General features: G+C 56.1%; 1 protein-coding gene across 3 annotated transcripts; it reads left to right on the forward strand.

Annotated features, from left to right (window-relative positions):
- Positions 1-177: 177 nt before the first annotated feature.
- Positions 178-12,683, forward strand: FBRS (fibrosin). Of its 3 annotated transcripts, none has more exons than XM_055090458.1 (18): positions 178-1,713; positions 1,995-2,174; positions 2,917-2,952; positions 3,086-3,115; positions 4,177-4,225; positions 4,317-4,617; positions 5,987-6,288; positions 6,494-6,699; positions 6,815-6,859; positions 7,168-7,263; positions 7,500-7,568; positions 8,343-8,381; positions 8,753-8,824; positions 9,135-9,255; positions 9,361-9,441; positions 10,351-10,434; positions 10,560-10,767; positions 10,923-11,116. In XM_055090458.1, the coding sequence occupies exons 1-18, from the start codon at positions 1,258-1,260 to the stop codon at positions 10,972-10,974; spliced, it is 2,427 nt and encodes an 808-aa protein (XP_054946433.1). In that variant the 5' UTR covers positions 178-1,257; the 3' UTR covers positions 10,975-11,116. The 3 variants fall into 3 exon arrangements, with proteins under 3 accessions (XP_054946433.1, XP_028355226.2, XP_023979482.1); XM_028499425.2 differs by having other exon boundaries at positions 179-1,713; positions 10,871-12,683; XM_024123714.3 differs by having other exon boundaries at positions 179-1,713; positions 8,343-8,372; positions 10,871-12,683.
- The last annotated feature ends 1,215 nt before the right edge of the window (positions 12,684-13,898 follow it).

Here is a 13,898-nt window from a genome sequence, read left to right on the forward strand (position 1 = left end):
GCGGAGCTAATCTGACGTATACCCAATCCAAGATTTGAGGGCGGTTACATATTACTCACTCCCCCGAGTTTGACTCCGCCCTTCGTCTTGACGTACACTTCTCAACCTATCAACGACTAAGGCTGTAAGAGGGGTGAGGGGGAAGGGGGCGGAGAGTGGGAGGAGGCCGAGAGAGGAAGGAGGCGTAGGCTGAGAAGGAAGAGGGAGGAGGGGCAGGGAAGTCCTGGCGGAGAAGAGGCCCAAGACTCCAAAGGAGACGACAGCAGGGTGAGCTGGAGTTCCCTCGCTGCCCAGCAGCCGTTCCGGATCCCTTAAGACGCAAGTCAGACAGAGACGGAGGAAAGGAGGAAGACACTTTTATGTCGGCAGACAGACAAGCTCTACCCGTCACCGTTGCCTCACATCCGGGGCTTTGGAGGGCTGGCCCCGCGGCCCCGCCCCCCCCCTCGCGCCTTTCATGGCGACCGGAGGCGGAGGCTGGAAGAGCTGGGCCTGGAAGAGGCCCCTTTAAATCTCCTTAAAGGGGTGGCCACTGATCTCGGCCGACTACAACGCCAGCTTTTAAAGGGGAAGCCACCGAACAGATGCTGACAAATTGAGAACTGTAGTGTTGGGAGAAGTGGAGCGAGTGGGCATTCTCACCGCCACTTCTCCCCACGCAAGAAGTCCTTTAAATTCAACTTAAAGGGGAAGTGGCCGCTTGTGGAGGACTAGAAACTAACTCCCGAGCCCTTAAAGGGGCGGCCTCCTGTTTGGAGAACCCTGGACTCTTTAAAGGGGTGGCCTCTTTTAGCCGGCGGACGTGAGGCACTTTTAAAGGGGAGGTCTGCGTTTCGGGGCGAGCTTTCGGCCCCTGGTAAAGGGGTGGCCCTTCTTCTTCCTCGGGGAGAGTTGTCTCGACCCCTGGCAGGGGGCGGCCACCGAACTAGGCCGGTCGGACACCGTCGGGTCATCTTATAGGGGCCAAGGGCTGGACAGCTTGAGGCCTTGCCTTAAAGGGACGACCGCCCCGTTTTCGCCGTCTCGGCCCCGCCGGCCCCACAGGGGGGGCTCTCAGGCTTGTCGCCCCGGGGGCGGCGCCGGCTCCCCGGGCCTTGGCCTTGGGGCAAGCTCGGGGCCAGCAGATCCTGCTTTAAAGGGGAAGCCGTGGCCCTCTCGTCCTTGTGCAGCCGCCAGCGCCGCGCCTGCGACCCCGGGCCTGCGGACAGGCCGTTTCGGGGCCCGCCGCCTCCGGATGCGGCGCTGAGGGCGGTCGCCATGGAGACGGCAGCGGCCGCGGCTCCGGGCCCGGGCTGGGCCGCTGAGGGGGAGCGGCGGCGGCGGCGCTGCTCGCGCCGAGACCGAGACCGGGAGCAGCGGCGCCGCCGAGGTCCCGGCGGCGACGCGCCCCGGGCCCTTTTGGCCGCCCCGCGCGGCTCCTCGTCGTCGTCGTCGCCGCCGCCGCCCGCCAGGCCCTGGTCGTCAGCTTCGTCTGGAGAGCGGCCCGGAGGCCCGAGACGGCGGCGGCCGCGTCCTAGGCCTCGGCCCCCGCGACCCCGAGCTCGGAAGCGGCCTGCTGGCTCGGGCAGCCGCGGGGAGGAAGAGGAGGAGGAGGAGGAGGGGGGCGCAGACGATGGGGAGGCTGAGGAGGAGCCTGAGGAGGAAGAAGAAGAGGAGGAGGACTTGATCGATGGCTTCGCCATCGCCAGCTTCGCCAGCCTCGAGGCCTTGCAGGTGGGGCCTGATGGGGCCGGGGACTTTTTCATAGGGCCAGAGAGAAGGGTACGGTGCCTGGAGGGGGTGGAGTTGAGGGGGGAATGCTGGCACCCCAAACCAGAGCAACCGGCTCCTCTGGCCAGGCTGCTGCCCCACCCTGGGGTGGAAGGAGGTAGAGCTAGTCTCCAGGGACCAACCAGGTTACCTGGCCTGAGAGCCACTTTGGTAGCCTGGTCACCCCTAGAGAGGTCGGAGCTTTCCTTTCTCCATCTACTGTAGTTACACCTTCTCCTTTACAGAAGGATGCATCTCTTCAGCCCCCAGAGCGACTGGAGCATCGGCTGAAGCATTCTGGGAAGCGGAAGAGGGGGGGCTCCAGTGGGGCAACTGGGGAACCAGGGGACAGCTCTGATCGAGAGCCTGGCCGGCCCTCTGGGGATCGGGCCCGAAAATGGCCCAATAAGCGGAGAAGGAAAGAGGTGAGCTTGTTCCAAATCTCTGTCCTTTAAAACTCTCTGCAGAATGTTCTTCACATAGACCCATTTTCCGTTAGCAGTGCTGCTACCCATGGTAAACAGTGACCCCAGTCTCTAAGGTCAAAGAGAAAGGCAGAGCAAATTTGAGCTTCCACTGCCCCATCCAGGTCTGACAAAGACATGTCCGCAGCAGACTTGCCTGCTTTTGGCTGACATTACGTCTGCCTCAAACATATTGATAATTCAGAGATATAGCAAAAGGACTTAGTTGAATCATAAGTTAGATATGGTTTTTGCACACCTTTTCAAGTCGGTGTCAGTGTAGCAGGAAAGAAGCAGTCTTTGAGCAAATACCTAGACGAAAACCTGAGAAGCAACAGAAGGCAGAGATCTGGGAGAGATGCTGCAGAAACCCACATGAGGAAGCCACTCATTCTGTCTGGGGGATGGGAGGAGGGTTGTGGTTAGGGAAAGCCCCCTGGGATGTCTTAGTCAGGCCTTGAAGGATAGTCATAAGTTTGCTAAGAAGAGAAACAGGGCTAAGTTGTTTTGGGCGAAAACACAGAGATGTGAGAATCTGGTATATTTGAAAAATTTGCCAGAGCATTGAGAACAAGGGGTGGGCAGTAGAAAGAAATTGAGAATAGGTCATGAGGGGCCTTGAGTGCCTTGCCAGGCAGTTTAGACTTTATCCAAAGGCCTCGCCAGTCAGTCTCCCTTACCTCTGGACTCTGGTCTTTCTCAGGCCTCCTCCCGTCATTCTCTGGAAGCTGGATACATAGTAAGTGCTCTCCACCTGTACCTTTCGCTGTACCTAGCCCCTCCCCTTTCGCTCCCTGTCTGAAACTCCCCTCTCGACCTTTGCCCCCACTTCTCTTCCCTCTTGTGATACCTCTGTCTTTCCTTCTCCCCAGTGTGACGCGGAAAGCGATCTGGACGAGAGGGTGAGTGGGGCTAGAACTTGTTGGGTGGGCAGTATTACAGTTCATAAAATGAACTGCAGCTTAAAGGTTTCCTTGTGCAGCAGACAGAGTCTCCCCTTAAGTGGGGAACGTGTGTTAGGTTGAGCCAGAATTAGATTTTTGGGGAGGAAATATGGGGCGGGGGATTGAGAAAGTAAGTGACAAGTTATATTTGGTAACTAGAGCCAGTTGACCAAAGAATCAAAGGCCCATGCCTTGCTGTGCCATCCTTTCCAAAGCCCTTGGAGATACCAGTGGTTCTCCATGGAAACCTGAGGTGGCTGTGGAATCCAGTGGGTCCTTCCTGCTAGCCATTAGTCTGTTCCTGTAGATTAGAGTCTGAGCTGAGACCATGGTCATGGCAGTGAGGACACTAAACCATTGTAGTCAGTTTAAGAACATATCCTGTAAAGGTGTATTTCGTTTTATCCTTAGGGTTGATGTGTTAATTTTGAAACAGTGTGTTCTAATGGTTGGTGCTGTACTCCAGTAACTAACTAAATTTGTACTCCCTGATGTGTGTCTTGCCTTAGTTTAAAAAGTTGGCTGGACAGGAACTGTGGTGAAACAAATAGTACTTGTCTATCCAAACGGGGCAGCCACTGTTGGGAGAGTAGGGGCCCATTCTCAAGAGAACCTGCAAGTCTGAGTTTTTATGAGGAATCTCTGGATTTCTAAATATTAGCAATTAGTTTAAGAATTTTGCTAACATTTATGGACCAAACAAATCTGTAAACCAGGTAAGCATCTGAGCCAGCAGTTAGTGATATCTGACATTTTTGATTTGCTTGTTTCTCTGCTACTTCCATGCTGCCTCAGTTCAGTCCTCCCAGCCTATCAGATTCTCAGGCTCAGTTGCTCTACCCTTTTCCCCAAGCATAGGGACCCCCTAGAGCTCACAATCTTTGGTGGATTTCAGCTAAGTTGATGGAATAGACTTGTCACCAGTACCAGTTCCTAGCAGACTCCAGAGGCTGTTGGCCTTCCTGAGTGAGGGTCTGACCTGCCCAGAACCTGACCCTGTCCCTGTCCTTCTTCCCCAGGTCTCCGATGATGACCTTGACCCGTCCTTTACTGTCTCAACCAGCAAAGGTTGGTCCCAAGGGCTGGGGTTGGAGACAAGGGAGGGAAATTGGGTGAGCATGGACCTCAACTGAATATACCTGCTGTCCTGCCTTCACAGCCTCGGGCCCCCACGGCGCCTTCAATGGGAACTGTGAAGCAAAACTCTCCGTAGTCCCTAAAGTGTCGGGCCTGGAGCGGAGCCAGGAACAGCCCCCAGGGCCCGACCCGCTGCTAGTGCCTTTCCCCCCGAAGGAACCACCGCCTCCACCGGCCCCTCGGCCTCCTGTCTCACCCCCTGCACCCTTGCCGGCCGCCCCCAGTCTGCCACCCCCACCCCAGCCCCAGCTGCAGCTTCGGGTCTCGCCTTTTGGCCTCCGCACTTCACCCTATGGCAGCAGCCTGGACCTCAGCACTGGCAGGTGAGTGGTCCATGGGTTTGGCCCGGTCTGGAAAGGCCTGGTCATTTTGGTGTCAACCCCTGCATTCTTTGGCTGGGACATGGGATGGTACCTGTGGGATATGACTTGAAAAGGGATTCGGAGGCTAAAAAGTTTGAGAGACGCTGGGTGGAACAAATCTGAAGAGATTACTACAGGACTTATCAGAACCCTTTACATACATTCATATAGAGGGGAATCCAGTTTGTGCCGTTTCCCAATCTTATTTGCTGGTGAGACATTTACGCAAGGCATATCTGCTAGGAATAGTGTTCTTTGGAACATACTTTGGGAAATGCTGACATGATGATTAAGAGTGCTGGCTTTGGTGTCAGTCAGACCTGGATTCAAATTCTTGCTCTACCACTTAATGGCTGTGTGATTTTCGACAAGTCACTTAACCTCTCTGAGCCTCGATTTTTTCTTTCTGCAAAGTGAAATAATAGTACCTTCGTTGTAAAGCTGTTGTGAGGATTAATTACAAGTTAATGCAGTGTTTCCCAAAGTGTGTACGCTCTTTGTTAGTGATATGTGAGTGCATTTTAGATATTATGCGAGTAAAATATTTTCAGCTCTGATGTGCTTTAAAAAAATATGAGTAGTTCCTCAATCCCTTTATTTCACGTGTTACTGCTTGGTGAGGTTAAGAAAAAACAAACTGAGTTAAGTTAAAGAAGTAAACGGTACAGGGGGTTCCATGGATGTGGCAGCAACTGGGAAGGTGATGTGGAATGTTGGAGATTTGGATTAGCGTATAAAGCGGGTGACAGCACTTGGCCTACAGTAAGTGCTCACTAAAGGGTAAGAATCACTGACATTGTTATTATCATTGATGCTATCTTTGTTATTGTTATCATCACTATCATTCTCTTATTATTGGGAAAACTAAGGCTCAGAGAGGGGCAGTGACTTGCTCAAGGTCACCCAGGGTGTTAATGGCAAGATGGGCCTAGAATTCAGGTCTCCTGACTCCTAGGCCAGGCCAGGGCGGTGCTGCTTCCACTGTCTTAGGGTGGGAACCCAGGTGGCCTGTCGTAATTAAGCGTCAAAGTGAACGATATGTTTTGTGCTGTGGTCGAGTCAGAAAAGGGAAAGTCACGTGGCCAGAGGCGTCAGAGGCAGCTGTGTGGAAAAAGAGACCTAGAGAGGGAGAGAGGGGGCTGTTGGGTGTGGGAGGTACCTCAGTCTGAGGATGGGTTCCCCGGGTCGGCGGGTGGGGGTCCTGGGGGCCAGGTTCTACCACCTTCCATGTTGGAGAACCAGGGTCAAGGTATCGCCCAGGCTTCTGACCCCCTCCAGTCAGAGCTGGCACCTCCCAACCCCTCACTCATCTCCCCACTTCTCTCCCCAGCTCTTCACGGCCGCCCCCCAAGGCCCCGGCCCCTCCCGTGGCTCAGCCTCCCCCCTCATCATCCTCTTCGTCCTCTTCCTCCTCATCTGCCTCCTCCTCGTCCGCGCAGCTCACCCACCGGCCCCCGACGCCCTCACTGCCCCTGCCTTTGTCCACCCACAGCTTCCCCCCACCCGGGCTGCGGCCTGCACCCCCACCCCCCCACCCCTCCTTATTCTCCCCTGGCCCTGCCCTGCCCCCGCCCCCACCCCTGCTGCAGGTGCCAGGGCATCCTGGGGCCTCAGCCGCTAACGCCCTTTCTGGTGAGTTTGGGGTCCTGGCCGGGGGGTGGGGGGCCATGGCCCCGGGCTTGGGCCCAGTTGGCTTCGGGGCATCTGGACCTTAGCAAGCAGCAGGGCGTGAGGAGGGAGTGGCCCAAGGCCAGAAGGGAAGGCCAGTCACCCGGGCCCAAGGAGGCTGACACGGTGGCTACAGATGTTAAAGCCTTCTCCCCCTCCCCTCCCACAGAGCAGGACCTGATCGGCCAGGACCTGAACTCTCGCTACCTGAATGCCCAGGGTGGCCCCGAGGTGGTGGGGGCAGGGGGCTCCGCCCGGCCCCTGGCCTTCCAGTTCCACCAGCACAACCACCAGCACCAGCACACCCACCAGCACACCCACCAGCACTTCACCCCTTACCCCCCGGGCCTGCTGCCACCCCACGGCCCCCACATGGTGAGCTCCTCATTGGGCCGGTGATGAGGCTCAGAGACCTGGGGGGAGGGTATGGCTTCCAGGGGAAGGCCCTGGGTTCCTGGCTGGCAGCTTACTCTTCCCTTCTCTTCCCTAGTTTGAGAAATATCCAGGAAAGATGGAAGGCCTTTTCCGGCATAATGTGAGTGTGTGAGTGAGTGAGTGAGTGAGTGTGTGTGCGCGCGTGTGTGTGTGAGTGTGTGTGAGAGAGTGTGTGTGTGTGTGTGTGTGTCTGGTTTGTGTCTGTGGTGTGTGTGGTGTGTGGGCATGGATGCATCAGTGCGTGTGGCCCTGATTGTTGGGGTCCAGTCTTCAGCTTCAAAAGCAAGAGCCTTGAGCCTTGGAGAGCTCCCTGGGGGGATTTAGGGTGGAGGCCAGAGGACTGATGGGCAGACCACAGATGGGCTGCACCTCCACCCCCAGCTTGGACTAGTCCCCTTCTCTCCACAGCCGTACACGGCCTTCCCTCCCGCAGTGCCCGGCCTACCTCCGGGCCTCCCGCCGGCTGTCTCCTTTGGCTCCCTGCAGGGGGCCTTCCAGCCCAAGGTGAGCTCCCAATCCAGACAACAACACCACCTCCCACCCCTTACAAACCCGGATACCCCTGGATCCGCTTACCTTCCCATTCCCCAAAACCATGCCCATCCTCCTGCCCTCCCCTTGTGAACCCAGGTTTCTCCAAAGCCATGCTCCCTCCCTGTCCCAGCCCCCAGCTTGGTTTTAGACCCCTTTTTTGCCTGGTGTCAGCTCTCCTGACTGATCCCTCCACTCCCCTTTCCCAGAGCACGAACCCCGAGCTGCCACCACGACTGGGGCCAGTGCCGAGCGGGCTTCCCCAAAAGGGGACACAGGTGAGGGGGGCCAAGGCAGGTCCTCGGGGAGCTGGAAGGTCTGTTGAGGGAGAGCAGGGTTGACTTGAGAGTGAACCACTGATTCCTCCCTTTAATATATGGTCAGGGGTGTCCTTGAGAATCTGAGAAGAGGGAATTTCTGTAAATGAAGGATTTCTCAGGCATGAGGGATAGGAATTTCATGAAGTCGCTCCAGAAATAAGATTCCTAGGATGGTGGTTTTTGTAGGGATTTTCGAATTTTTTAAGTCACAGCACTTTTTTTTTCAAATGACATCATACCAGGAAGTTCTGTCCATAAAACAAAAGATAAGCTGCTGCTTTGTGAAGTGACGTGCGGAGCAGCCTTAAAGCCCAGGGCTTTGGGAACATCATGAAAAGCACAGGATCTGTTTCCTAAAGGAGAGACTAGACCAGAGGTTTTCCAGCTTCTTTTAACCATAGTAAAGGCTTTTTTTCTAAAGAAATCTTAAGCAGATCTTCATTATATAAAGCTGTTTATCAGATAGTTACTCTTCTCTGAGAAACCTGTCCTGCCTGCCCACTAACCCACTCCGCAGCCTTCCAAGCAGGGCACCTCCTTGGAGCCAGGTTCAGTAACTTGGTGCTGGAGGGGAGGTGCCCGGAGTGGGAGAGATGGGGAAAGGAAAGGTTTGAGGGAGCCACACACGGTCTCAGGGAGGTGTTTGGGGGGGTATTGGGGACTGTGGAGATGAGGTGCCCAGGTCAGTAAACAGGTCTGAACTGCTGCCAATCTCTGCTTTGCTATTCCCAGATCCCTGACCATTTCCGGCCACCTTTGAGGGTGAGTTTGGTGAGGACCTCAGGCTGCATGAGGCTGGGGGCTGGCGTCAGGGTGTTTGTGTGAGGGGAGGGTCTTGCTTGGGAATAAGCAAGAAGCCCAAGACGTGGAGGCAGCCAGTTGTGGAACAGCAGGAAGCGAAAGGCTTGCAAACCGCAGACCTGGGTTCAGACACAGCTGGCCGTGGGACCTTGGGCAAGACAGTTTATCTCTCTGAGCCTCAGTTTCCTAGGCTGTGAAATGAACCTAGTCATCCCTCAGGTGTAGGGGTGATGAGTGGGGACGTTGTGTGGCAAGGCTGGGCCCAGGGCCAGGTCTGGAGTGGGTGATGAGTGAACATTCTTTCCTTCCCTTTCCCTTTGGTCATCCTTCTGGGGCGACAGAAACCAGGGAAGTGGTGTGCCATGCACGTGCGCGTGGCTTACATGATCCTGAGACACCAGGAAAAGATGAAGGTACTGGGCCCGGAGGGCTGGGGAGAGCGGGCCTGCCTGAGCTCTGGGCGTCTCCCTTCAGCAGAGCTTGGCAGAATCTTGGCCAGAAATGTTCCCTCTTGTCCCTGGTCACTGCCTGAGCAATTCCACAGTTAGCACTAGGTTCTCTTGCTAACTGGGGGGTGGTCAGAGAAGGCTCTGAGAGAGGCAGAGGCCCACCCAAGCCCTGTCTTGGCGCCAGGCAGCCCTCGGAGGGGGCCTCGGGGTGGAAGAGCAAGAGCGGGACCACACCTGGCTCCTCACTCACTGCCCCTCTCCCTGTCCCACGCAGGGCGACTCCCACAAGCTTGACTTTCGGAACGACCTCCTGCCCTGCCTTCCGGGGCCCTATGGGGCCCTGCCCCCTGGGCAGGAGCTCTCCCACCCGGCCGCCTCCCTCTTCACTGCGACTGGTGAGTCTGGCCAGCGCTCTCTGGGCCTGAGGTTGCCCACCTGTAGCCCAAGGCCCACCTTGCGTCCACTCAGCCTCATCAGAATCTCCCGCCTCTCTGCCCCAGGTGCCGTCCACGCTGCAGCCAACCCTTTCACGGCAGCTCCCGGGGCCCACGGACCCTTTCTGAGCCCCAGCACCCACATTGGTAAGAGCCAAAGGCATGTTGGGCAACCTAAGCCTTGTCCCTGAGTTCCAGGAGGTGTTAAGCTGGGGATAGAAGTTAGATCTGAGAGGCAGCTGGAATGGAGGGTAGACCTGGTTCCACTTGCTTTGTGACCTTGGGCAGGTTACTCTACCCCCTCTGAGCCTTGATCTCATCCTCTGTAAAATGGGATAGGGAAGGGTAGAGTAATCGCCAATCCCTGACAGTTCAGTCACTTGTCTCTGAACTAGCCAGTGGTAGTAGGGAGTGTGCCACCTGGGAGGGTGGGGTGGAGGAAGGCTGTGCCGGCCCAGCGGAGAGCATGGAGAGCATGGTCACTGGCTCCCAGTGATCTTGGCAGGCTTCTTGGGGAGATTTATCCTGGGTTTGGATGGACGAGGAGTTGAGCCGGCTGGCCTAGGGAAAGGTGTTCCTAGAAGAGGAAATTGTGAGGTTCCCGCAGCTTGCTAGTTACATGTTCTGACTGGCTATGTGACATATATACGAAGTTAGGGTCAGGTTGGGAGCAGCCCTGCATGCAGGTGGGAGGAAGCTAGTAGAGGCCTTCAGGCGAGTGGCTTGCTGTAGAGCTGGTCTGGGTGGCTGGTGTCGGGGGGTGTGGAGTAAGAGCCTGACCTCTGGAGTCAGAGGCCCTGGATTGGGGGTTCCACTCACTCGTTAGATGACCATTGATTGGCAATTCACTTCACTTCTCTGAGCCTGTTTAATCATCTTTAAGTGGGAATGCTCCCGTCTGCCTCATGGAGCTTGTGAGGTTAAACAACACGTTGCACCTTAAAGCTCAGTGCTTTTCTGGGGCCTGCTTGGTGATCAGCCTCTTCCCTGCCAGTCCTTGATGCCTGCTCAGAGCTGGCCTCCCAATGCTCTGACCATCCCCCTTTTCTCCTACAGATCCCTTTGGGCGTCCCACAAGCTTCGCCTCCTTGGCTGCCCTCTCCAACGGGGCCTTTGGAGGCCTGGGCAGCCCCACATTCAGTGAGTGCTGGGCGGGGTGGGGTGGGGGCAGTGGGCTCCTGTGCTCAGGCAGGGGGCTGGGAGGACGCCTGAGTGGGACCTCCCACTCCTGGCTCCCATCACTTTCTACTTTGTCTTCTGTCTAGACTCCGGCGCCGTCTTTGCCCAGAAAGAAAGCCCAGGGGCCCCACCAGCCTTCGCCTCCCCCCCAGACCCATGGGGCCGCCTGCACCGCAGTCCTCTGGCCTTTCCTGCCTGGGTCCGGCCCCCTGAGGCCGCCCGGACACCAGGCTCAGACAAGGAGCGGCCTGTGGAGCGGAGGGAGCCCTCTCTCACTAAGGAGGAGAAAGACAGGTGTGCTTCCCCGCCAGTCCCCACCTGCCCTGCCCTCTGCCCTCCCTTACCTCAGTCCGATCTCCGGAGTACCTTCATCCTCTCCTCCCTCACCTGCTCCCAGGGACCTCCCCTTCTCACGGCCCCAGCTCCGAGTTTCTCCTGCTACTCCCAAGGCGCGGGCTGGCGAGGAAGGGGCCAGGCCAGCCAAGGAATCGGTGCGGGTAAAGGAAGAGCGGAAGGAGGAGGCTGCTGCCGCTGCTGCCGCTGCCGCCGCTGCCGCCGCCGCCGCCGCCGCCGCCGCCGCCACCACCACCACCGGGCCTCAAGGCCTTCACCTGCTGTTTGAGAGGCCCCGGCCACCCCCCTTTCTGGGCCCTAGTCCTCCAGAGCGCTGTGCTGGCTTCCTGGAGCCAGCCTGGTTGGCAGGGCCCCCTCGCCTCTCTAGGCCACCCCGCTTCTATGAGGCGGGTGAGGAGCTGACTGGACCAGGGGCCGTGGCTGCTGCCCGCCTCTACGGTCTAGAGCCTGCCCATCCCCTGCTATACAGCCGCTTGGCTCCACCGCCGCCACCAGCTGCGGCCCCGGGAACCCCTCACCTTCTCAGCAAGACCCCGCCAGGAGCCCTTTTGGGGGCACCACCTCCGCTTGTGCCCGCCCCTCGGCCTAGTTCCCCACCTCGGGCCCCTGGCCCAGCCCGGGCTGACAGGTGAGGGAAGGGGAGGGGCAGGGGCATAGCTCCATCCCCCTTTTCTTTTGACAAGGTCCTAGAGCTGAGGTTTCAAGCCAGGGCTGGAGGGCAGAGGTCATGACCTCACCAGCCACCTCTGAGGTCGTGGAATCTGGGAGCAGTAAGCCCCAACCCCCACTAGATCAAGCCTCAGTTGGATTTTGGGGTCACTGGGAGGGCAGAGGTCACAAGCCTTTAGAGAGGTGTGCGTGCGTGCGTGCGTGCGTGTGTGGTGTGTGTGTGTGCGTACATTAGAGTGGGGGTCATTTCAGAGGTCATAGCTCGTGATCTCCTGAGGTGCACCATCGCCCCTTCTGAGGGCCCCTAGGCCCTTGGCCTGCCTCCCCAAGGGCTCACTAAGCCAGAGGCCAAAGTGCCCCCCCTCCTCTTCACCTACCACCCAAGTCCTCATGCCCTCTCAGGGCTGGGGGAGGAGGGGCTAAAGGAAGGGGGGTTCCATGTACATATTTATCTCCCCTTCCACATAGCCCCCCAGACCTTTTGTACATTTTTACAGGGGTGCCCCTCCCAATAATCCCCCTTCCTGGTTAATTAAATCCTAAGACTGGTGCTGTGTTCCTAGCCTCTGGCCTCTCTGTGGGGGAAGCGGGGATTGCAGCGGGGAGAGCTGGGAGGGAACAGGCAGGAACCCAGGGCTTATCCCTGGAAATCTGGGGCCCAGCAGGAGGTGGACCAACAGGAAAAGGGACCTGGGAACCTAGGCTAGAAAGAAGGGCAAATGCTTCCTGCTTGGCTGTCAGCCCAGGTTCCCCCCACCTGTTCCTGTTACCTCTGTGTGCCCCCATCCCCAAAGGCGCAACCTCTAAGCTTCAGACTCCACCTCTTAGTGGCTTGGTCCCCCCCCACTCTATTTCCAAGTGCCCCCAGGATTCCTGGGCCTTGCTCTCCAGAACCCTGTTCCCCAGAACCCTGCCACAGGCTCCTTAAGGGGGGCCAGAGAAGGTCACCATGTACCACACACCAAAGAAGGGGGTTGGCCCGGGGGTGGGCCACACAGGCAGCTTCTTCAGCAGCCTCTTGGCAGCAGCCCCAGCCTTCCCAAAGCAGCAGGTGCCCCCAGGCTGGGGCCCAACCTAGAAGGCAGGGGTCGGTTTAACAAAAACATAACATTGACTTTTTTCCCCGGTGGGGCTTATTCTGTAACATGACTTGCGAATATTTATATAAAAATGAGTGTTACAATGAGGCCCCTTGGCTCCTCTTTGAATGTGTGTGGGTCACCTGGGGGGGATTGGGCTGGGTCCTGGGGTTGGGGAGGATGAGGACCATATTGTCCATGTCCTGATGAAGGTTTTCCCCTCCTTCCCACCTGGGCAGTTTGTTCTACTTCTGGATGGATGGATTGGAGTGTTGGGCACTGAAGTTTTTCACATTTTTCTACAGTCCAGGAGTACATATTCCAGTTGACCCTTGAACACGAGTTTGAGCTGCATAGGTCCACTTATATCTGTTTTTTTTCCCAATAAATACTTCATACGGTACCACATGATCAATGGTTGGTTGAATCTGTGGATGTGGGACCACAGATATGGAGAGCCAACTATGGGACTTGAGCATCTGAGGATTTTGGTATCCATGGCAGGTCCTGGAATCAATACCCCAGGGTCAACTGTGTATAAGATTCAAGCAATAAAGACAGCAAAACTAGATCTCCTGTTCACGTGTCAACATGCCCCAGCCCTGCACCCTTCCCAAGGTAACCACTGTCAATCATTTGGTATTTGTGTTTACCTGCACATATATATGAACAGGCATAGTAGTTAATGTTAGAAAAGATAAAAGATCTATAATTTTTAAAAAATCAGTATTGGTTTTTCTTTTATACATGGTCATTATAAAACAGTTCAAATACACAGAAATACATAGTACAAAGAGAAAGTGCCTCATAATCCCATTCCTCAGAGATGGCCACTGTTAACTGTTAGGCATATTCCTCCAGTTATTTTACTAACTGTATGCTCAAAATATTATGAAAAAAATGGGATCCTATGAAATGTACTATTTTACAACTATCTTTTTACACTTAACATCATTCTTTGATGTAATCATTAAAAGCCAAGTGACGACTAAACAGCTAGAGAAGCTGGCTCCCACCAGAGCCACCCAGGATTGACTTGTTCCGAGTATATACCCATCACCTTAGGAAAGATGCATCCAACACTCTCTGCTACCACCACACATACCCAAGACTTCTAGGGAGGACTCAAGTCTACCTTGCTCCGACAAGTCAGAAACGAGTTGACCAGGAGAAACTTGGCTTGCAGACAATATTTCACCTGGCAGTCCTTGTTTTCAGCTTCTCTTGAAAAATCCAAAAATCTGTTAACATTGTACCTGCTCTCCCTATGACTGTCACTTGAGATGGGGCGTATTCTCTCCAGATTGTCACTGTCCTTTCCAC

The sequence above is a fragment of the Physeter macrocephalus genome, chromosome 14 (genome assembly GCF_002837175.3).
Source record: "Physeter macrocephalus isolate SW-GA chromosome 14, ASM283717v5, whole genome shotgun sequence".
NCBI lineage: Eukaryota > Metazoa > Chordata > Mammalia > Artiodactyla > Physeteridae > Physeter > Physeter macrocephalus.